General features: G+C 35.5%; 1 protein-coding gene across 1 annotated transcript in view; it reads left to right on the forward strand.

The window, feature by feature from the left end:
• Window positions 1–25,934, forward strand: part of L3MBTL4 (L3MBTL histone methyl-lysine binding protein 4) — a 418,336-nt gene that overhangs the window by 156,504 nt on the left and 235,898 nt on the right. Inside the window, exons 11-12 of the mRNA XM_045850314.1 lie at window positions 22,736–22,821; window positions 24,879–24,989. Coding sequence (XP_045706270.1) covers window positions 22,736–22,821; window positions 24,879–24,989 — 197 coding nt within the window. The remainder of the gene's footprint in view (window positions 1–22,735; window positions 22,822–24,878; window positions 24,990–25,934) is intronic.

Below are 25,934 nucleotides of genomic sequence, written 5' to 3' on the forward strand. Positions count from 1 at the left end.
ATGTTATTCTTTGTGTTTTTAATTACAGTCATCCAACTGGGTGTGAAATGGTATCTCATTATGATTTTGATTTGTATTTCTCCAATGATTAATGATGTTGAGCATTTTCCATGTGGTTATTGCCCATTTGTACATCTTCTTTCAAGAAATACCCATTCAAGTCATTTGCCCATTTTTTAGCTATATTCTTTGTCTTTTTATTATTGAGTTGTAAAAGTTCTTGTATGGACATTAGACCTTGTTGTCATTTCAGTTTCTTGACAGTTTGTTTTAAAGCACAAAAGTGTTTAATTTTGATAAAGTTCAACTTACCAATTTCTTTTTTCTCTTTTGTACTTTTGGTATCTAATCAAAAGTCACAGAGACTTGATGCTAAAGACTTTACTTTCCCTGTTGACTGGTTTTGTAAAATTTATCACAAGTCAGTTGACTACAAATGCATGAATTTATTTCTGAATTCTCAATTCTATTCCATAGGTCTGTGTGTCTGTTCTTATACCAGTACTGTAATATCTTGATTGCTGTAGCCTTGTAGTAAATATTGAAAATGGAAAGTGTGAGTCCCCCAGATCTTTTTTTCTTGATTGTTTTGACTATCTTGAGTCCCTCTCATTTCCATATAAATTTTAGAATTAACTTGCCAATTTCTGCCCCTAAAAAGCCAACTGGGACTTTGATAGGGATGGCACTGAATCAAAGATCAATTTGGAGAGCATGGCCATCTGAAAAATTGTAAATTTCCTACTCTATGAATACAGGACTTGTTGCCTTTCGTTTAGGTATTTAATCTTCTTTTAATGATACCTTGTAGTTTTCAGTCTGCAAGTCTTGCACTTACTTTATTAAATTTAATCCTAAGTAGTCTATTCTATTTTTAAATTGAGGTGAAATTTATATAACATACAATTAACCATTTTAGAGTATACAATTCAGTGGTAATGTATTCATAATATCATGCAACCAACACCTCTGTGGTTTCAAATACTTTTTCATCACCCCATAAAAACATTCTGTACTTTTAAGCAAGTGCTCTGCACTCCCTGCCTTGCCCCATTCCATGGTAACCTCTAATTTGCTTTTTATGGATTTGCCTATTCTGGATATGTTACATACAAAGCATCATGTAATACATGAATGTCAGTGTCTGCCTTCTTTCATTTATTGTAACATTTTCAATGTTTATCCAAATTGTAGCATATATCAGTAGTTCATTTCTTTTTATGGCTGAATAATATTCCATTCTATGTATATATTTCACAGTTTGTTTATCCCTTCATTTGTTGATGGGAATTTAGTTTGTTCCATTTTGGCTACTATGACTAATGTCACTGTAAGCATTCGAGTATAATTTTTTATGTGGACACATGTCTTTATTTTTTTTTGGACATAGATGGAGGAGTAGAATTGCTGGTCCATATGATAACTCTATGTTTAATGTTTTGAGGAACTAAAAATCTATCTTTTGAAGTACCTGTGCCATTTTACATTCCCACTAGCAAGGTATGACGGTTCCTATTTCTTAACATCCTTGTCAACACTTGTGATTTTCTGTTTTCTTGATTAAAACCATCCTACTGGGTGTGAAGCAGTATGTCTGCTTTTGATTTGCTTTTCTCTAATGACCAATGACATTGAACATCTTTTCATGTGGTTATTGGCCATTTGTACATCTTCTTTTAAGAATTATCTGTTGAAATCCTTTGCTCATTTTTAAAAATTGGGTGATATTTTTATTCATATTATTTAAATTATTATTTAAGTATTATATTCATTTACTATTCTTTATTAGTATTGTAAGAGTGTTTTAATATATTCTGGATATTGAACCCATATTGTTTAAATGATATACAAATGTTTTCTCCTATTCTTTAGATTGTAGTTTTAATGTTTTTATGTATTTTCAGTTTTTAATTAATTTTTTACTTTCTGTAACAGTCAACATGAAATACTTTATTAGTTTCAGTTACACAACATAGTGATTAGACATTTATATAAGAAGTGATCACCCTGATAAGACAACTACCCATCTGACACTATACATAATTAATAAAATACTATTGACTGTGTTTCCTTACATCCCTGTGACTGTTTTTATAACCGCCTATTTGCACATCTTAATTCCTTCCACTTTTTCACCCATCCTCCCAACCCCCTTTCCATCTGGCAGCAATCAAAATTGTTCTCTGTATCAATGAGTTTGTTTCTGGTTTTTTAATAATGTTTATTTATTTTTTTAGATTCCACATATAAGTTAAATCATATGGCATCTGTCTGTCTGAGCCATTTCACTTAGCATAATGCCCTCTAGGTCCACCTATGTTGTTGCAGATGGCAAGATTTCATTCTTTTTTATGGCTGAGTAATACCCCATTGTGTGCACACAAGCGCATGTGTCTGTATGTATGTGTATGTATGTATATATGCACATACACACACAATGGGGTATTACTCAACCATAAAAATAATGTACACACACACATATGTATGTACCATCTCCTCTTTGTCAATTCATTTATCAATGGACACTTAAGTTACTTCCATATTTTGACCCTATCTTGTAAACAGTGCTGCAGTGAACTTAGGGATGTATATATATCTTTTCAATTTAGTGTTTTGGGTTTCTTTGGATAAATACTCAAAGGTGGAATTGCTGGGTCCTTCTTTGTCTTTTGTTATAGCCATCATTTCAAAGTTTATTTTGTCTGATATAAGTATTGCTATCCCAGTTTTTTTCTTTTCCATTTGCATGAAACCTTTTTCTATTCCTCTACTTTCAGTCTGTGTGTCTTTCTTTTTTATAGATTTTATTTATTTATTTCTTAGAGATAGAGGAAAGAAGGGAGGAGGAGAGGAACAGAAGCATCAATTTGTTGCCTCTTACACACCCACAAATGGGGACCTGACCCACAGCCCAGGCATATGGCCTGACTGGGAATTGAACCAGCAGCTTTTCAGTTCCCAGGTCAGTGCTCAGCCCACTGAATCACACCAGTCAGGGCCAGTCTGTGCATCTTTCAATCTAAAGTGGGTCTGTCACAGTCAGTGTATGTATGGGTCTTATTTTCTTACCTATTCAACCTTTTGATTAGAGTATTTAATCCATTTACATTTAAAGTAATTATTGATAGGTATATATTTATTTCTAGAATTTTCTCTTGTTCTTTCATTTGGGACATGTTTCTTTGTCTCCTCATATTGGCTACCTTCTTGTGTTTGTTTCAATGTAGTAGTTAGAGCTGCTGTATGTCTTGGTCTTGGTAGAGTGGTCCTATGTAATAGGTGTCTTGTGTGGCCCAGTGGCATAATCTCTCTGGTTACCTGAGTCAGGTGCTCCAGATGTTTTCCTTGTGAGGGTTGTGTATACTTTCCTGTTGTAGTTGACCTTGATTTCTGTAGGTACATTAATGGGAGGGATTGACTCTCATACTCACTGGTTGTGAGGACTTGCTGTGGCACAGTGGAGGAGCTGTTGTGCAGGGGCTGACCCTAAGGAATAGGATTTTCTTTAGTGGGGTCAGGTGCCTGCCAAGTTTGCCCTTTGGGTATGTTGTTTGTGGAGGTATTTGGGTGGTCTCTGGTGTGGTCTAAAGCTGGCCATTGGGTATGTTGGTTCTGGGGCCTCTTGGGAAGGCCTGTGGTATAGGCCAAGGTCAGCCACTTCCTGTGCCATGTTTGGGGCCACCTAGTGTGTGTAGTAATCTGCAGATGGTTGCCACTTGTGCTGGACTTGTAGATGCCTGGTAGAGGCTAAGCTGTGAACCAAGGCTGGCCGTCACTAGTGTCAGGCTTGGGGCTGCTTAGCAAGAGGTAAGAGGTACACCAACAGTACTTGTTTGAGGTTTGTGAACCTTTGAGAGATTTTAGAAAAGTTCATAGCACCAGCCAAAATAGGCTGTTTTTATGGAAAAGCCACTGGAATTGATTTGGGTGGGCCTGCAAATTGGGTGGGACAGGGTCTCAGGAAATCACCAGGGTGGGGTGAACAGTGTTAGCCAGGTTAATGGACTTGGTGCCTGCCTGTGCAGGCAACCAGGAGATTGGCCTAAATGAACAAGGAGGAGGGCTAAATGAAGTAACTACCAGAGCTGTCTGGGAAAAAGCTACTCTTCTAGCCCTCATCCTAAAATCACGCAATTCAGTTTCTCCTGAAATATCCTTGGTGCTTTTCCCACTGTTGTTCCAATGCTGAAGCTCAGAGGGAATGAGTCCCTTAGCAAATAAGGCCCTGTGTAAATACCTGCCCTTCCAGCAGTCCTTTGTTTTACTCAGCCACAATCCCCTCAGCCACAGTCCCATCTGGTTTTCACAGCCAGAAGTTATGGGGACTTTTCTTCCGGCCAGGGAGCCTGGTGTGGGGGTGGGACACCTCACTTCTCAACGGGGACCTCTGCAGCCAAGATATCGCTCCCTGTTTCTATCCACTACCATGGGTATGGGACCAGCCATTCTGTGTCTCTGACCCTCCTCTTACCAGTCTCCTCATGGCTTCTTGTGTACACATGTCTCCCATCTCAAACAAGTTGGTTCTTGACCAAGTTGTTAATGGAAAAAATGTCTTGGTTGTTGAGCAAAACTATGGTTCTCAACCCAACAACCCAGACTATTGTTCTTTAGTTTAGTTGCAGTTTTGATGTGCTTGGGCAGGAGGCCAGCCCAGTGTTTCCCTGTGCCACCATCTTGACTGGAAGTCCTCCTATAGATTATTATTCTACATTTTTCACAATGTCTTTTAATGTGCAATGGTTGGAAATTTTGATGAAGTCCAATTTATCTATTTTTTCTTTTGTTGCTTGTACTTTGGTGTTGAATCTAAGAATCCATTGCCAAATTTGAGGCAGTGAGGATTTATTTCTTTATGTTTTTTTTCCTGTGGATTTTATAGTTCTACCTCTTATATTTGAGGTTGGTCCATTTTAATTTAATTTTTGTACATGCAGTGAGTGAGAGGTTCAACTTTATCTGTCTTTTCCAGAACTGTTTTTTGAAGAGAATATTCTTTCCCCATCAGACACTCTTGTTGAAAATCAATTGGTCATAAATGTTTAGGTTCATTTCTAGATTCTTGATTGTGTTATATTTCTAGATTCTTGATTGTCATTATGCCAGTACTATACTGTTTTTTAAGACTTTATTTTTTAAAGAAAAATTTAAACTTCACAGCAAAATGGAGAGGAAAGTGCAAGAGATACCTCATATACCCCCTATCCCCACACATGCATAACCTCCTTTATTATCAACATCCCTCACGATAGTGGTACATTTGTTACAGTTGATGAACCTACATTAGTACATCATTATCATTCAAAAGTAGATAGTTTACTTAGGGTTCATTCTTAGTGTTGCCATTCTATGGTTTTGGACAAGTGTATAATATTGTGTATCCATCATTATGGTATCATACAGAGTATTTTCACTGCCCCAGAACTCTCTGTGCTCTGCCTAGTCATCTCTTCCACCCCCAGACCCTGGCAACCACTAATCTTTCTGCTGTCTTCACAGTTTTGCTTTTCCCAGAATGTCATGTAGTTGGAATCATACATATGTAGCTTTTTATGAGCGTTTTCTTTAGTTTAGTAATATGCATGTAAGGTTTCTCCATGTCTTCTCATGCCTTGGTAGCTCATTTCTTTTTAGTGCTGAATAATATTTCATTGTTTGCATGTGCCACAGATTATGTATCCACCTCCCTACTGAAGGGCATCCTGGTCGTTTCCAAGTTTTAGTAATTATGAATAAAGCTGCTATAAACATCCATATGCATATTTTTTTGTATGGACATAAATTTTCAACTCCTTTGGATAAATACCAAGAAGCATGAATGCTGGATTATATGCTAAGAGTTTGTTTAGTTTCCTAAGAAGCTGCCAAACTGTCTTTTAAAGTGCTGTACCACTTTATATTCTCACCAGCAATGAATGAGAATTTTTGTTGCTCCACATTCTCACCATCATTTGGTATTGTCAGTGGTTTGGATTTTTGACATTCTGATGAGTGTGTAATGATATCTTGTTGTTTTAGTGTGCATTGCTCTGATGGCATGCGATATAGAGCGCCTTCCCACATATATCTTTGCCATCTTTGATTCTTTTTTGGTGAAGTGTCTATTAAGGTCTTTGGTCTATTTTTGAAAATTAGATTCTTAATATTATTATTGAGTTTTAAGAGTGTTTTTATATCTTTTGAATAAATCCTTTATTATATGAGTTTTTGCAAATATTTTTCCCAGTCTCTGGCTTGTCTTTTCATTCTCTTGACATTGTTTTTAACAGAGCAGAAATTTTAAATTTTAATGAAGTCCATCTTTCATGAATTATGTTGTTCTTGTCATTAAAAAGTTATTCACCAAACCAAACATTATCTAGTTTTTTCTTACATATTTGAGGAGATTTTTGCATTTTTGATTTCTGATCATTTTGAGCTAATTTTTGTGAGGGGTGTAAAGTCTGTGTATAGATTTATTTCTTTGCATGTGGAGGTCTGGTTGTTCCAGAACTATTTGTGGAGACTACCTTTTCTCCACTGTGTTGCTTTGCTGCATTGTTAAATATCAGTTGACTATATTTATATGGGTATATTTCTAGGATCTCTGTTTGGTTCCATCAATCTATTTGTCTGTTCTTTCACTAATACTACACTATGTTGTTTACTGTAGCTACATAGTGATTTTTAAACTTGGGTGATGTCAGTCTTTCAACTTTGTTGTTCTTCAGTATTGTGTTGGCTGTTCTGAGTCTTTTGCCTCTCCACATAAACTTTGGGATCATTTTGTTAATATCTACAAAATAACTTGCTGGGGCTTGGGGTGGTCATGCATTGAATCTATAGATCAAATTGGGAAGAACAGTTATCTTGACAGTGTTTAGTTTTCCTATCCATGAACATGGACTATCTCCCCATTTATTTAGTTCTTTGATTTATTTCAGCCAAGTTGTCGTAGTTTCCTTGTATAGATCTTATACATATTTTGTTACATGATATCTATTTTGTTATTTTGGGTGCTAATGTAAATGGTATTGTGTTTTTAATTTCAGATTTCATTTGTTCATTGCTGGTGTATTGGAAAGTGATCGACTTTTATATATTAACCTTGCAACCTGAAACTTTGTTGTAATTGCTTATTAGTATTAGTTCTAGAATTTCTTCTTTTTTTTGGTCAGTTCTTTTGGATATTAGTGTGTGTGTGTGTGTGTGTGTTGTATGTGGATTCCTCAGTATTTTTTGTGTGCAAAATTATGTCATCTGTAAGTAGAGATAATTTTACTTCTTCCTTTCCATTCTAGTTGCTTTTTATTTTTTCCCTAGCTCCTCTGGCAAGACTTTTCAGTACACTGTTGAATGGTAGTGACAATATCCAACATCTTTTTCTTGTTCCTGATCCTTTAGAGGAATGCTGTCTTTCCACATTAAGTACAATGTTTACTGTGGGGTTTTTTAGATGCCTTTGTGATATTGAGGAAGTTCCCTTCTATTCTTAGTTTGTTTTATTATCAAGGTATGTTTTTTTCTGTTACTATTGTGTTATTATGTTGATTGCCATCATATACTGAAACAATCTTATATTTCTGGGAGAAATCTTACAAGTCTGTGTGTGTGTGCATGTACACACACAAGTATTTCCAGCATGTTGCTGGATTTGGTTTATTAATAATTTGTTGAGAAATTTTGTGTCTATATTCATAATCTCATTTACTCTTTTTAGAAGTTTTTATTTCTGTAGATTATCTAAGGCTGCTCTGAATGCTAAGGAAAAACACTAGGAACACCATTCAAAGTTTTACTTGTTTAAAATGCTCATGTACAGTATGATTTCTTACCTTTATGAGGGACTCAACTGTGTCATAAAGGAGTTTCCTATTATGGCATTGACAGGTGTTGACCCTGCTGGCCTTCATTGAACCTCAGGATGCTTCCATTTGATATGGTGATACTTAAAATGAAGATACAAGTAGATCAGCCACTTAATCAAGGTGTAAAAAAGAGAGGGGAGTGTAATAAAAATATATGCAAAGGAACTGTGAGCAAAAATTGGGCAAAAGCAAATTTAGCAATAAAAAATTGCTTAAAGCTTGTGACAAGTTATGATCATTCTAGCCTACATGTATATATAAAAATATGAGTGCACCAGAGTTGATAGGCTTCTCCTAAATGCATAAGAAAGGACAGATGTGAAGTCATAGATATAGAAGTGTTCCTGAGGCAGTTAATACAATGTTGTTTACACAGGTAGTTCACAAATGGGAATCTAAACATGATATTTTAAAAGGAAAACCAGCCAGTTCTCCCCCTATTACAAGTCTACAGCAAGGACTGCTTTATGATATATACGATGTCTGTATAGTTAGAGACCAGCCATTGTTAATATAATGAGAATGGTTTGCGTGACATTGATATAATATGGCAACTAAGAAGAGTGGACTGGAATGCACATGTGTGAACAAAGACAACTTCACTGTACTAGTCAGTGGGGGCAGTAGATGCTGTTGAGTGAGCATGTGTACTGCGTGGCCATCACATTCAAAATGACTGAGCAAGTAGAGCAATGAATCTGCATCAAATTTTGCATTAAGCTTGAATATTCCTCCATGGAAACTATTCCGATGATTCAGAAGGCCACAGCTGTGGACAGGTGCTGATTGGCAGCTTCATCAGGACAATGCATGTGCTCATGCATCATCTCTCCTGTAGAGTTTTTTGGTGAAACACCAAATAATGATGGTGATTGGGAGAACTGTGTGAGGTCTCAAGTTGCCCACTTTGAAGGGGAATGAGATGTCATTGTCCTATGTACAATATTTCTTGTATCTTGTATCATCTTCCATAAATGTCTTTTTCATAGTGCATGGTTGGATACTTTCTGGACAGATCTTATATATAGAAAATAGCATTTATGCCTATAGATTTTACATTACATTTTACTTTATAATTGTAATCACATTGTTGTCAGAAAAATATATTTGCTCTATTCATCATAATGGGTATAAGTATGTATATGTGTTATTATACTTTTGAGAGCAATTAAAGCTCTTGAAAGTAGAACAGTATGTGTTAATCTGTATAGCTGTCTCTGGTGTGTACTCAGATTCTCACAGATTCCAGATAAAAGAGCCTCTTCAGAGATAAAAAGGGGAAAAAGCCAGTTTTTAAAACATGTAAATTATAAAATGCAGAGGTGCTTTTCGCTGATGTAAGTTTAATCCAAGGTGTTACATATTCTATTCTAGAGAGGACTGAGAAACATGGCAGGGGCTTCTACTCTTTCAGAATTAATTTACTGGAGTTTTAGCTAAGTTGCAAAATGACAAAAATGTATTAGGCAGACGTATAGGAAAATCCTTATAACATAAATCGTAGCATTTGAAGAAGAGGTGCTCCTCTCTCCAGAAGCATTGTTGGGCCTTATAGTGAGATCTTGATATTCATTTCTGATGGGCAGGCAATATCTAGTTAAGAATTATTCCTTACATGTATGAGTAAATTTGATCCTTTTGTTGAAGTAAAATCTCCTGGTAGCATAATTTTAGGTGGTACCTTGTATAACCTTCTCTGTAAACTTAAAAATTAGATCTGTATATTAAAATATTAAATATTTGTTAGCTGAAGGTGACATTTTTTGCTGTTTCAGTTTTTATAATGGTATTGCTGTTTTGAAGGTAACTCAGATTGATTTGTATGTAAATGAAATTTCTAGTACTCTATATTGCAGTATTACTTGGAGTGATTTGTTTATCAGTAAACACAATGTTTTAAAGATGGCTTTATCAACAGTCTTGTATGTGTGAAAACCTGTTCTGTACTTGATGATGAGACCTTCATCCCAACAAGCCTCCCTCTCAATTTGGGCAGGTAGACAGGAAGCCCTGCAAGGGCCACCATCCCTGTCAGGGTTCATCCGACTTGCAGCAGGACCACATCCCCTGGGAAGGATGACAGCCCTGCAGAGAGTGCCTCTCCACATGCAGACTACTGTTCACAGCTGAAGCACAAACCGCACTAACCTCAAATTCAATTCAGTAAACCTCTCTATAGTGAGTTCTGTGTTTATAGAAGGGCAGAACCAAATAAGGATAAAACATGATGCTTTCCCTGAAGGAAGGGAATACAGTACTTATGTTTTTGTAAAAGCTTGTTTGAGATATAATTCACATACTATACAAGTCATCCATTTATAGTGTACAATTCAGATGTTTTTATATGTATTTAGAGTTGTGTAACCATCAACTCTACCAATTTTAGAATGTTTCCCTCTCCCTCCAAAGAAACCCTGTCCATTTAGTTATTATCCCCCAACTCTCCTTTCCTGCCAGCCTTTGACAACCATTAATCTACTTTCTGTCTTTATAGATTTGCCTATTCTGACAATTTCATGTAAACAGAATCATATAATATATGATCTTTTGTATCTGGCTTCTTTTACTTCAGCATAATGATTTTAGAGTTCATCCATGTTATAGCATGTATCAACACATTACTTCTTTTTAATTCCAAATAATATTTCATTGTATAGATAAACCAAAGTTTTCTTTATCTATCAGTTAATGAACATTTGAATTGTTTACATTTTTTTTGGCTGTTTTGAATAGTGTTGCTCTGAACCTTTGTGTACAAGTGCTACTTGAGTGAATATGTTTCACTTCTCTGGGATATACACTTAGGAATGGGCTTGCTGGATCATATAGTAATTCTACATTTAACTTAACTGAGCAGTTGTCAGACTCTACCACAGGAAGTGCACCATTTGACATTCCCACTGGTAGTGTGGGAGAGTTCCAATTTCTGTACATCTTTGCAAACACTTCTTGTTAGTGTTCTTGTTGATAGCCATCATTTGGAGTGTAAAGTGGAATTTTATTTTTGTACTTCATTTTGCTTGAATGACCTACATGAACTCACACATTTACCTGTTTTAATGGCAACTCAGTGAAGTTTTTGTCAGTTATTTCAATTTCATAGTTGAAGAACTGTGTGGTGTATTGGGAATTTGGTAGCAGGCCCTGCTAGTTGACTTCAAGAACTCCTTTGCTCTTTCCTCCTCACCATGATGCTTGCAGTCCTGTTTCTGACTGTGGTGGGAGGAAACTTTTAGTAGAGTACTGGCAACATGAGAGGGAGATGTAAATTCCAACTTCGTATGTGGACATCTTGATATTGGAAGCAGTGTTTGCAGTAGTCTTTTAAGGATATGCAGAATTTTACCGTATATGCAGTGGGAGGTAATGTGAGGTAGAAGGAAGAGCATACACAACAGCAAGATGGTAGAACGGTCCGACAGACATCAGAATTATGGGCGTTTTGACTGATGTGCTTGGCGTCAGGGCAGGGATAGAGGAGAAGGGGCTAGAAGGTGAGAAGTGACTTAGGACACTAGGCTCAGACTGATTTGTGACTGGGTAAATGTTTTTACTTTATCTAAAATTTGAAATAATTTTAAAGATTCAGAAGTCATAATAGCAGAAACAAAACAAAATGTCCTCCTTAGCAAACCATTTGAGATTAAGTTATCAAAATGAAAGTTTTGCTAGTCACCTAGTAATATTCTCTATGAAAAGACAAATAAGCACACAGAAAAACAGATTTAATCCAAGATCACATATAGTGTTTACCAGTCATGTTCCTTTAGTATCCTTCAATCTACAGTCTTTCCCTGATTTGTATGAACTTGACACTCTTGAAGAGTACAAGCTGGTCTTTTGGTTTTTCTGATGTCTCTTCAGGGTAGATGTGGACTGTGTGCTTGAGAAGAATGTCCCAGGAGCAATGCTGTGTTCTCATGACACCCTTCCCGGTGGTGCTTGATTTCAGGCTCTTCCTTTCCTGCTCATGTTAATTTTGGCCACTTGATTGATGTAGTGTTGCCAAGTTTCTCCACTGTAAAATTATTCTTTCCCTTTTGTAATTAATACCTATTTGCTGAAGTGTAACTTTGAAATTGTGTAAATATTTTATTCTTCATTAAAGTTTCACCCACTAGTTTTTTAGCATGTATTGATGTTCATTAAGATGAATTAGTTATTAATATGGTGTTTGCCAAATGGTGATTTCCTAATTCCATTTTCCTTCTATACTGATTAGTTGATTTATGCTCCCCTGTGACTTATTTACTCAGGTTTTTTTAAACTTATAGTGGTATAGAGTTGTGAATTTTCTGTTTTTTTTTTTCATTTTATTCATTGTTTTATAATCTGCTTCTATCATCATGTAGGGCCTTGGTAGAGGAGGATGGCATAGGAAGGTTGGTGAGCAGCCTTCCTTGAGCTCAGGGAGCTGAAACTCTGCCGGGGACTGTTTAGTGGTTTATAAATAACTGTTACAGATGATAGCAAGGAGATTAGTTAAAGAGGTAACACCTGGCCAGAAAAGGCAAGATGTGCTTCATGGAGAAAGTTATATCACAGTGTACTGCTCTGTAACAAATTACCATAAACTTAGCGACTTAACACAAATGTATTATTTTAGTTTTGCAGGTCAGGAGTCCACAATGGGCTTCACTTATGTTTTGGACTATTAATAAGGAATTATTGGGTGGGTAGATTGAGGGCATTTTATGAAAGATCTTTAAAAATGATAGTGAAGAATGTATAGTGAATTATCTGCTATTACCAGGGTTAAGGAGCATTTATTTGGCAGTAGTAGGCCAGATTAGAAATATGGAGTGGAAGACCACTAGGGAGATTCATGATATGTGAAAATAGGATTATAGGCCTTCCCCAGGGCTGTGGGAATGGGGCTGGGAAGAGGTAAGATGCTTTGAGATGGCTACTTTCTTGATTTGGCAAGTTACTGAATAAGAAGACATGTACAAGCTCTTTATTCAGAGTGTGTTGTGATCTGGCAGGCTCTATGAATTGATGGCCAGGAAAATAAATTTGGTTCTTGACCTTGCGAGGCTCTCTTTTCTTGTAAATATCATGTTCTACAGTAAATTCATTTTAATGTGGTAGCAAAAAGCCATTCAAAGCAAGAAAACAAATTAAACTTGCATATTTTGCTAAGTGTGAGACAATTTTGTGGCCATTTGACAGTGAGTATTATTGTTCTATGTTGTGTGTGTGTGCCTCAGACAATCTACTGCCATAGTTCGCATAGAATATTACTGTGATTCCATCAGTAAGTGATCCTGCCGCTGCAGCAGAGGATGTCATTGCCCTTTCTCTTATTCTTTAACTTGATTGCAAATTGCAGCTCCATTTCCCCAAGGCATCTCACACAGAGTGAATTCCCAACACATTTTATAGTTGTATTGTAAAAGAACAGTGTTCTCTTTTGCTACAGTGTACTCAGTCAACTTAATTGTATTCTTTATGAAAGTTTATTTTACCTTTGAACACTTAGAAATAATTACCGAAAAAGTGAAGCAGTGGACTTCTTATAATTAAACTTCTTTAAAATAAAAAATTAATTATATATTTTCCTCATTGTAAAACTGTAGAAGATGTGTAAAATATGAAATGTTATAATGAACAAATTTAAATATTAATCCCACCATTAGATAGAAGTTACTATTATTATTCTCTTATTTTTCCAATTTTCTTGTGTTTTTACTTGACCATATATATGTATTTAAAAGTTGGAATTGTGATCTTGGCCCTGGCCAGGTAGCTAAGTTGCTTGGAGTGTCACCTCATACACCAAAAGGCTGTGGGTTTGATTTCCCTGTCAGGGAACATACCTGGGTTGCAGGTTTGGTCCTCCTTCAGGGTTTGTATGGTAGGCAACCAACACATGTTTCTCCTTCTCTCTTTCCTCTCACTCTAAAATCAATGAACATTTTCTTGAGTGAGGATTAAAATATATATTTAAAAAATTAGAATTATGATCTTAGTGTTCATACTGCTTTTATAGCCTTCTCTTTTCTTTTACTTGAAAATATAATTTTCTTTAAATATTCGTTGAGAACCTAGCTATCAATGACAGAATATTTATTTATATTATGAATACAACACCATTTAGGGTTTTCCTTTGTATTGGACACTAGCTTTTTCCAGTTTTTAAATAATAATGAAATACCTACTTTAAAAGAAATAGGTATATTTGCTGTTTCTTTGTGGTTGTGTTACTGAACAGCAAGTGAGGTCCTGATGCCCACTGCCCCCAACTAGGCAAAATCCTGGAGGCAGAGGTTTGGTGAAAAAGGAGTCTATTCAAAAGCTACACAGTTTTAGAATAATAGATTTCCACATGCTTTTAAGCCTATCAGTTAAGGCTAAAATCTTTAACTCTTTAGCTACAGTCTTAATCACTTAAACCCATCAATTAAGGCTAAATCTCTAACTCTTTAGTTTTGGCATTAATTGCTTAAGCCTATCAATTAAGGCCAAACTCCTGAGTTCCCCTGTTATTCCCCCTGTTAGTTTTTTAATTATCTTCTTTTTTTAAAGTATAAACTAGACATAGGAATTATCTTCTATAGGATTAGTTTACAAACGAAAACACCATAACATGCAAAAGCTACACAATTTTGGAAGACTGGCAGGCTTCTGCCTCAGAGCCTGTCTCCTCTAGAACACCTAAAGAATAACCCTGTCACCCTCTGCCAGGCCAGCCTGGTCCTAGGCTGCACCTGGAGTTTCTTCTCCCATCTAAAATACAGTCCTTGGAGAAATGCAGGCAGATACAGCACCATCATCCAGGCATCCTTGAGGAAGAGAGCCTGAGAGCCAGTCTGTTATTCTTTTATTTTAAATCTCCTGGCCCATAATTCCATGTGCTCTAGAGGTGTTCAGCTTCTCAGCCAATCTCATCCTAGGCTGTTTACCATTGCCTCAGGAGATCTCCTCCGCTGGCCCCTCCGGACTCCTCCCCAATGGTCTGATCAGATCTCTCTATCTGTTGTAAGTAGAATTATTGGATTACAGAGTATAGAAAAAATTCTAAGCATTTTTGATAAATATTTCCGTATTACTTTCCATATTTTTTTCTTTCAACAACAATATTACAGAGTTTAGAGATGAAAAATAAAAATTAAGATCAAACAAGACCAGATTTCTTAAAATATAGGCAAAATTTTCTGTGAATACTGTGTTAGCATGGACTGTGTTTATTTTGCTCACATTTTATGCACAAGTCCTAGTACATAAAAAGATGCAATAAATCACATTTCTTTTAAAAAATATTTCAAGTAAAATAACTCCTATATAATGATCCAATTAATAATTAAAAATCATACAACAAAGAAAATCCTTGGATCTGATGACTTCATTGGTGAATTCTACCAAATACTAATGACCATGCACTAATTAGTATCTCAAACCACTCCAAAAGTTTAGTGCATTAACACTGTAAGAATCTTCTGTTGTAGGACAATCAGAGTTGATAGGGGTTGGTTCTGCTCCATGCAGTTATTCTGGGACTAGGTATCTTCCAGATCCTTGGGAATCTTTCAGTTAAGTCTGAGTCTGGAGAAAGAACTGCTGGTTGCACATGAGAGGGCTTTAGTAGCCAAACTCCAAGTGGTTTATTACATCATTTCTGCCTCCATGCATTGGCCAGAACTCAGTTACATAACTGCATTTCATGGCATGGGAGTCTGGGAAATGTAGTTCAGCTGTTTGCCCAAGAAAAAAGGAAAACATTTTGAATCATTAGACATTCTTTGTTATACATATTTTGCTAATTCCCATACAATTGAATATACATGCACCCATACATACTCATACACCCATATGTTCTGTCCTTTTTAAATCTTTGTGCTATGAAAATGGGATTATATACATATTTTTCCATCTTTTATCTTGCTCAACTATGCCTCAGCAAATCTCTTCTAATTCATTTGGTATAGTTCTAATTCTTTCTTTGTAAAGTCTATATAATACTCTGATATTTTGTATCAAAATAAATCCAGCATTTTCTCTGTTAATAAGCAATTACTTTAAAATGCCTGTATTGATATTTTGGAGGCATTTAGAAGGGAACAGAGCTAAATATATGTGCTTATTTCTACATTTTTAAATTGGAAAGCTAGCATTAGACTTGTGAATGAGTGCCAAATGCAAGTTTATTTTCACAGAATAAAGCTACAATAATTGATATTTTAGGAGGTAATGAAATATATTTTGTAAGAATAACAGCAATTGGTTTCTGTAAATACACTAGAATCATCAATTGGCTGGACATAGCTATCCAATATTTTAGATGTTTGATGAACACACAGAAATACTTTAGCAAATTAATGTTTTAATAATTTAACTTAATAATTTCATCACAAAACTAAAATTAGCAACATTTATAGTATAAATATTTTATTTAATTATAGCATTAACCATTAAGTTTTCTTAGGCACACAAAAAATTACTCTATTTTAAATGTCTTTGTGTTATTTCCTATAGATTCTATTCACGTAGGCAAGATAGGAGTTCAAAAAAATTATAAATTCCTAATTAATAAAATGAACAGATATTAATTAAGAGTCCACTAAGTACAAGGCACAGCTAGGAGCTGAGGACATAACAAAGAACAAAAAAAAGACACAACATATGAGGATCATTAAGTTAGTCAGTCATAGAAATTACTCAGTGGAATGTTATGTAGTTAGTGAAATTGAGAGAAAACAAGAAGCAAAATGCCATTGTTTTTTTTTTCTATAATGTATAGATATATCTATCTATATATCTATCTATATATATCTATATATATATAGAGAGAGAGAGAGAGGGAATGAATATACTCCATCTCAAATGGCTGCTAGCATTGGGTATGTTAGGAAGGATAGGTGCTATGGCCTTTTCAAAGACAAGTCTGCTCAGAGCTCAGCCAATGTACCACTGACTGGTTGGTTTTTGGTGATTTCACTAGACAGAAGAGACTCTACTTCTTTAGTCTATTCTGAATAGTCTTCATTTCAGCCATATTCTGAGTAAAACAATCAATTGCAAAATGAGCTCTTTGACAAGTTCCTGAGGTGTACTGATAGTCCATATTTTAGATCAAAGAGTTCTCCATGTGCTTTCTGGCCAGATTAATGATCAAGTAACAAATACAACCTGTGTTATGAATATTTAGGAGTCTGACTTGTATTACTTTGCCAAAAAGGATATTTTAACTTCAATTGCCATGAGCTGAATTTGAGTCCAGAACTTTTGGCATCTAAGGTACCATAAATGTGAGGTCAGTTTCAACATCTTTTTCTGAAATCAAAATTGGATGGAACTGAATTAAGTTTAACAGTGGTTGAAATAACTTGTCCTCATGTCTTGTATTTCTTCTGTGTTGTACTCCATAGTATACCACCATCTAACAGGATAATTAGCAATAACTTGATGCTCAGATCATTTTCATAAAGAGCAGCTCTCTGTGCAGGGTCTATGGAATGAAGTGCAGCAATTGTTAGTGGTAATTTTCCTCAGTTTCCAGCATCAGAAGGCCTTCATTTTTAGAAGAATGACTGACTGCTCTGTCTTGAGAGAGCTACCCAAAACAGAAGTTAGAAAATCCAGACTCACTTAAAATAATGGCAAAAACTAATCAGAGCTTAACCAGTACTAGTCATATGGCCCTCATTACTCCCCTGATGCTTTCTCTTGGCCATAGGGCCTGGCAGCCTACAGAGCATGCACTGAACACTGAAGCAGCTCTTTAGAGATCTTGAATTTCTATCTATTGCAAGTTAGAAGACTTGGGCTCTAGTTTTGACTTAATTATTAGTTATTTTGCCTTGGACAAGTCACTTAAAATGCCAGGTCTTAACTTTCCTCATCAATAAAATAAAGCATTAGATGAAGTATCCTCTTAAGTCCATAGCATGGGTGTTTATGATTAATATTCTGTCTATTTTGATTGAACTTTTTTCTCAGACTCTTACCAGACCCCCTTTCATTGCTGGTTATTAAATGGGACTGTTGTCCATGGGATAGGCTACACAGACCAGGATGTCAGGACCTTAAGGACTTGTGCTATTTATTTAGAGACTTGATCCCAAATCTCTAGGAAGAGTGTTTCAGTGTCAAAATTATGTTTCTGCTTACATTATTGTTTCTGCAGGAAAAATAATGGAAGATGCTGTTATATATAAGAAGAGTCTGTAACCAGTCTAACACTTAAGTTGGCCTTTCTCATATGGAGCAAATAGTTGAGGAGTATTATATTTTCCTTGCACAGATGCCACAAATCAGATGGCCGTCTCTTGACTGTCCAGGCTTCGGTGTTGTTTGGAACCTCAGCAAATATTGTTGTAGGAGTATCATCTTGTTCTAATGGTACCTCTGAGACCAGCATCACCAGCAGGCAAATGACTTTATATCCGAGTTCCATTCAGTACCTTGAGACTAGACCAGTATCACTTTGGCTCATACCTCTTTCACTCTTGGCCACAACAATATTAAATGCATACCTCTTAGGAAATACATTTTCTGCACTCAGCAAATATTTATTGAGTGCTAACGATATGTTAGGTACTAGATTCAGAGGAAATAGCAGTAAACAGACACATTTCTATCATAAGGCAGCTTATATTCTAGTAGCGCAAGAGAAACAATAAGTACATAAAATATATAATACATTAGGTGGTAAGTGCTATGAAGAAAAATAAAGCAGGTAATGAATTTAGGAAGCGCACACATATATATTTGGGGAGGGGTGGGGGGAGACAGAAGGTCCTATATTGTCCAGGGAGTTCAAGGAAGGACTTACTGAGAATGTGACATTTGCACAACTTGAAGGAGGTGAAGTGGGGACTCTGGGGGATCCGAAGACAGATCTCTCATGGTAAAGGAACAGCATGTGTGAGAGCTCGAGGCATGAACAAGTCTGCTCTGTTCTAGTTAGAGGAGGAGTGGAGTGAAAGGGAGATGAAATCAGGGCAGTAATGGGCCGTGTCAAGTAGGGGCCTACAGGTTGTTGTAAAGACTTACTTTTTCCCTGAGTGATATAGGAATCCATTGGAATGACATGATTTAGGCATTTTTTCACTTACATTTAACTTGGTTTGACCTTAAGTTGCTCTCTTTTTTTATCTACCCCATATTTATATCCTGTTTAAGGACTTTTCCTTGACAATCAGTCCCTTCAACTCAAAGCTCTGGGATTGGCCTTCATCTACCCCAGCATTTTCACACAGGGCTTCCTCTGTTGTTCCCATTGGGGCTGCTACTTCCCTCAGCCCACAGAGGACATAGCACCGTTTGCCATGCCCCAAGTAGTCCCACTGCTTTTCTTAAAAGAGTTCTCAGCTGGTCAGAAGTGCTCTACCTCCCAGAGGGCGCAAGCTCTTCTGCTCCACCACACCTTATTCCTCTTCTTGCTGCCATCTAGTTGCCTTCTAGTTATTCTCTAACATGAATTGAAGATGCTGTCACCCAGATCTTCCCCTTATCCCAGAGAACCATGGGGCCATGGAGAATTATGGGGCTGCCTGGATGATGCTCTGCTTTGTAGTTTATTGATCCTTTTCCCTTGTTTGGTTCAGCCACCTGTGCCCACAGCCACAGCTGGGACTTCATTTTTCTTCTGATAGTGTCCATCTCTGAAGTTTTAAACTCTGAGCAGTGTGGAATGAGGTAGGACATGAATAAACAGGTTTATATCCACAGAGTGGGGCAAAAGTAGGTTTACAGTTGTTCATATGGAAAATAATACAATAAGTAATAAATAATACAAGAACAAACTGTGTTTTGTGTACTCACAACTGTAACCTACTTTTGTGGCCACTCTGGATAGTATGGTCTCCCGTCCAGGATCTTTGTTCCCACCCTCTCACCTCACACACAATACTACACATTAACCTTCGGGGGCAGCGGGGGTGGGGGGCGCTCAAACTCAGTCCTGTGATCCAGAAGGGTATATCACTTTAGATCATGATGCTGTAGGTTATAGTACTAGGGGGAGGCACTTATTAAGGATATAGATAATGGAGTCAGATATAATTATTCAAATCTTATTTTTTCTGTTTCTTAACTCTGTAACACTTGGTAAACAGCTCAAGCTCTCTGAACCACACTTATAAAATGAGGATAAAAAGGTATATATCTCACAAGCAGATGTAAAGAATAAGTGACAGTGTAAATGGAGTACTCGGTATATTGCTAACCAATAAATAGAAGCCAATTAGAGGTTGTTTTTCTTTGAGACAAGTGAAGAGGTTTAAGGCTGTTGTATCATGGGTTAGTCTCATATATTTCCTTTTTTTTTTTAATCCTCACCTGAGGACATTTTCATTTGCTTTTTTAGAAAGAGAGAGGAAGGGAGAGACAAAAACATCCATGCACCGATTGGTGTCCCTCATAGACACCTGCACAGGGACTGGAGGTCAAACATACCTGCCCACGGACCAGGGATGACCTGAAACCCAGGCATGTGCCTCGACTGGGAATTGAACCCACAACTCTTTGGTTACTGGACAACGCTCCAAGCACTGAACCACACTGGCCAGGGCTTTCCTTTTTGTTTTAAATAGGAATTTAAATTCTTTGAATTTAAATTTCTGTTGTGGTATTGCCACACAGCTCTGTGAAAGGGTCTTGTTCCCTGCCCTTTCCTTGTTACACTGCTTCAGATCCCCTGAGCCTAGCAGAGCTCAGAGCTGGAGCTAGGAGAAAAACAGTGGGAGTAGGTGGCTTTGTAAGTCTCCCAAGGCTATAAGACATATTCCTCTTCTTTGGGTTCATTGAACAAGGAATATATATATAATATATGTTTTCTTTTTTTTACGTATATAAAGCTAATTTCTGGAGATTATATAGAGGAAACTATTGCTTAAGACCAATTTAAAACAGCCATAGCCTGCCCCGACCATTTGGTTGGGCATTGTTGCACAAAACAAACGGTTGCCAGTTGGATTCCCAGGAGGGGCACACGTCTGGGTTGTGGGTTTGGTCCCAGGTCAGGGTGCATGCAAGAGGCCACTGACTGATGTTTCTCTTTCGCATCGATGCTTCTGTCCCTCTCTTTCTCCCTCCCTTCCACTCTCTTTAAAAGTAAATAAATAAAATCTTAAAATAAATAAATAAATAAATAAATAAAACAGCCACAGGCTTGTATTTTTATTTACTGATTATGAAGATAGGGAAAAGGAAAATTCCTCTCAACAGCATGCCGGGTGTCTTTAAGGGGCCAGAGCAAGACTAATTGCTTTTTCTTTTACTTGCTTTGCATTCATTCATTAATGTACTAGACTGTTTCTTTTCCCACCATTCCACTGAATCTGCTGGTCAGACCCCTGAGTGAGAAACTTGGGACCGGGAGGAGGGGACCCCAAAACTGAAGGGGCAAGGTATGAGCATATTTAGAACCTGTGCAGAAATGTGAAGATGTACAATACAATGAATGAGATTGGACATTTTTTAAAATTGCGAACTATAAAAGTAAATGCAAGTGCAGAAATAAATATTGAGACATATATAACATGATTTGTATAAAAAAGGGCAAAAAGCAAAAGAGACTCTAAAAGAGCTCTCTAAAAAATCCAGCTTAAAAATGTTTATAGAAGCTATGTAAAATAAATAAGTTAGGAAGTAAATGTAAATGATTTTTAAAATCCATTTAGATTGTATAAAATAAATACAACTAGAACAAAATAAGATATAAGTGAAGAAAATGGGCAAAATTTTACCAGGTAAACATAAGCAGAAAATAACAGGATGGCATACAATTTAATTTTTAATAAAAAGCATTTGAGGCAAAATACAATAAATGTTTCCAAAGAGAATTTTTCTCTATATTAAATACGAAGAACAATTAATAGTGAACATTCTATATGCTATTTACACCAACAAGAAATCTTAACATTTCCCAAACAGGTTTTGTACAGCTAATGTGACATTTTGAAACTACCACATGATAAACTAGATATTATTTTTAATATTTTAAACAACCACAAAAATTAACCATCTGGGATATCTTCTAAGTAAATACTTGGTCATTGAATAAATTAGGACAACAAATATTATAATTGATTTTTAGAAAGTAAGAAAAATATGTAAAAGTCTGTCTAGAGGTCTAAAGCTGTATTTGGGGACAATAATGATAAGTTCATCGGCTTAAATGCTTATTTTATTAAAAAATTATTTTTACCGTTCAATTTGTCAAGATTAGTATAAAACAAATCTAAGGGAGATATGAGGAAGGAAGGAGTAAGAGTAGAAGCAGCAAAGGAGATAATTAGAAAAGACAAAAGAGAACAATAGAGCTGATGAGTAAATCTAACTACTTATTCCTTGAAAGGAAAAAGAAAAGGCACAGCAATGTGCACAGTCCTCTGGCAAATGTCATTAGGAATAAAATAATACGGACACTGAGAAACAAGAAACTCAATTGGAAGGAAACTTTTTAAAACACAGAGGACTTCATAATATGTTATACCAATATATATACTATGTTTTAAATTGCAGTGATAATAACAAACCTGGGGTGTTATAATTACAAAGATTTAAATATGAGAATAAAACCCAATAGATGCAGGCTTATTGAAGGTAGTAGATTTTCAGTTCATGGTTTGACATCAGACTGATTGTGGGTTTGCTCTGCCAAGTACTCAGATCACCATTTGATCTTGGCCAACCTGCTTAACCTTGCTGAGCGAGTGAATGAACCAGTGAACGGGTGCTCTTGTGCCTCAGTGTGGCAAAGCAGCCCTCTCAGAGGTTGTCATAGATTTGGGTTAGGTAATATATGTGAAGTTCTTAGCATAGGGGCTATTAAATAGTGAGCATCCAATTAATAGTAGGTGTTTTTATTACCAAATATCTTATGGTATATGGGAATCAAAATATTAGTGAATAAATTTTTGATATTTATATATATTTTTCAGGTTATCCTGATCCAGAAAATTTTTCTTGGACAGAATATCTGGATTCTACTCAAGCTAGTGCTGTTCCTGCCAAAGTATTTAAAATGGTAAGTTTGATCCATATACATGCTCAACTTTAAATGATGTCCATGTTGAGTTATGCCTTTATTTGGCAGTTTTAAATTATTCTAGTTTTTTTTAAAATTCAGGTGTTATTTTCATAACCAATTTGCCTTGCTTTTACTTAAGAATATGAAAGAGGTGATTCATTTACAATTTATTGTTTCTAGAAATAAATGTAGGTGATAATTTACCTCCTTGAAAAACAGAGGAGTCCCACACCAGTCCTATTGAAAGCCCCTCATCAACCTCTGATGAGTGAATCATTCATTTCTGGTTCTCTAAATCCACAACTTTCATAGCTTTGGGGATTGTTTGAATGTCCATGATGCCATAATAAGGTAGGGGCATTGTTAGTAGCCTGGGTGATACAGTTTTATCCATTTTGTAGGAAACATTGCTTTTAGCATTTGTCAGAATACCAATTTTTTAAGTTCAAATTTGAATTTATTTATTTCAGGATTGACCCAAATATAAATTACTTTGTAAAATAAGTGTGTTGATAGCACAGTTAGAAACATTTATGTTCCACTCAGTGGTTTTCAGACTTCGGTCCCTTTCAGATCTGATGTGGCACTGCAGGCCCCGCAGCCTGTCCTCGGTCAGAATTGTATGTGGTGAGCGTCTGCTTAGGATTTTACTTACCAAAAGTCTTCTAGTGATAAAAAAAGGATTTAAAGCAAAATGCTATTTCATTTTTTTAAAAAAACTGATTGTAATAGGCTGCATTTGGGGGGCAGGGAAGAGATATAATTAAATTAAGAAGGCTAGAGGTTTTGAAGTGTTAAAAAGAGTTTTAAGAATCCTAAAAATTCAGTTAGAAAAATACCACTTGCTTGTAGTCTCTTTCTCTCTTGCTTTCTGTCAAAATGCCATTTTACTTTTCCAAAGGGAAACTTAACGAGAAAATAAAATAAAGAAGAAATTTAGCTAAAATGTCAGCTTTCAGACTCTGGGGTTATTGTGGATTCACTTCAAGCTTTGGCGTCTACAATATGAAATAATACCTTTGTTGTCAGGACAGTGACCTTCAGGAGAATGGAAAGATTTTCTGGGATCAGAGACCTAGTTTATAGTTTGTATACTCTGTTGAGTAGATTTAATAATGCATTTTAGAAAGAAAATATGCTTCCACAGAAGCTGGGGAGAAACAAACCAGATATTAGAGAAAGATTTAACTGTTTAGTACTCATGTATTATGAGGATTTTATTTTCCTGTGCCATTTCTAGGCTTGAGGAATTCAATACACTTTCATTTTCAATAATGTCAATTGAACACTTATATGTGTAGTAGTATTCAAGTGAAACTTTTTGCCAACCTGTAAATATTGTCAGAGATGTCTTTTGACTTTGATTTTGTTAAATTTCTTTAGTTTCAGTGTAAGTCCTGGTAATTTTCTGACTCCATTTTCTTTATTATTGCCTGATTATAGACTCCTGGTTCCTGGTATTTTCAGTCTTAGAAGAAACCTTAAATTAATACAGTTTAACATGTTTATGTTACAAATTAAGTAACAAAAGTACAGGTTATACCTTTAAATTATGTTTTGGTATAATTTTATAATAGTTTAACAGTTGAATTATGAATTTTTACCTAAATATTTCAAAATTTGATTTATAAAGTATTATGTTTATCCTTTCTAATTACTTATTTAATAATTTTGCCTTCTGGGTCATACACTCCAAAATTAATCAGTGAGAAGAGTCAACATTTTTTTAATTTATAAGGTTAATTTCAGAAAACAATCTAAATGAATATACTATAATAAGATCCTTTTAGAACCTGCGAGTGATCATTAATGAACTTATGATTTAATCTATCTTTGTCTTAGCTGTGCAACCAAACAAAATTCTTTATCTTCTCAAAGGCTTTTATGAAAATGTATAGACTAATAGGCATAAGGTCCCATGTGCTTTAAAACTAAATTCCATGTGTACTAAAATTCTGAACACAAAACTAGAACAATAATATTTTAGAAAAAAAATTAATAGCACAGCAGAATTGTTAAAATTTGCCTGATTTGTTGCACTTCTAATGTTGCAGAGGTTGTCTCATGGTTTTCTGCCGAATATGAAACTTGAAGTTGTGGATAAACTAAACCCCAGGTTAATTCGCGTTGCTACCATTGTAGATGTTGATGACCAAAGAATAAAGGTACACATTTTAAATTACTATGTTATTACTAGGCTGGCTTCAGAGGTTCTGTTTTCTTGGCACAATAGAACAATAAAACTTCGACTGACCTCATTTCTAGTCAGATGTCTTTGGGTAGAGAGATTTCCAGCTTAGGTGTCCATAGACTAGAAACAACTGACTTTAAGAGGGATTCTAATACATTCCTCTTTGGATTTGATGTTTAAACTCTGTAAGAACATTTAATAGTTTACCGAGAACTATTAAGTCTTTGTTTGCTATTATTCTTTGTCAGATCAAAAATAAATAAAAACCTTTATTCACTGTAGCTAAAACCAAAGGTTATATTTTGAAGTAACAATTATCAAATTTCTATACTGTCCTTTTTGTGACATCTATTTTTATAAGAATATATACATCTTCAAAATAAAATTTTCCTAAAACAAAAGCTTTTTATACTTTTTTATATGGAGAGCTAAAAAGCATTGTGGAATTCAAGAAATCTTCTACAGCATGTCCCAATTCAAAAATTATTTCTTACCCTAGCACAATTTTATTTCATAAAAATAAAAAGATTGTAGTCAATTAATGTTAATAGGCCCTATAAAGAAATAACTTCAAAAGAAATCTTATTTGCTATATGCTGACTTGGAAAACAATTTTTAATTTTATTATAGAGAATAATCAGTACATATATTTTAGTAAAATTTAGAGATGAGTATTTGGCCGGCCATAGATTATCAAGAGTGGATGCTGGCCATGTCCTTTTTCTTCTGACAAATGAAAACAGTCACTAGTCAGGAATAATATGGTATAGTTATTTTATTTCACATACTTATTGCTAATGCTTTATTTTAAATTTAATTTTAAGCATATTGCTTAAATTTTTATTTATTTGAGGCTTTTATTGTTTGATGGCACCTATTGTAGGAATAACTTTTGCATATCACAATTTATAAATTTAGT

The sequence above is a fragment of the Phyllostomus hastatus genome, unplaced genomic scaffold (genome assembly GCF_019186645.2).
Source record: "Phyllostomus hastatus isolate PE091 unplaced genomic scaffold, TTU_PhHast_1.1 phas_contig_80, whole genome shotgun sequence".
NCBI classification, from domain to species: Eukaryota; Metazoa; Chordata; class Mammalia; order Chiroptera; family Phyllostomidae; genus Phyllostomus; species Phyllostomus hastatus.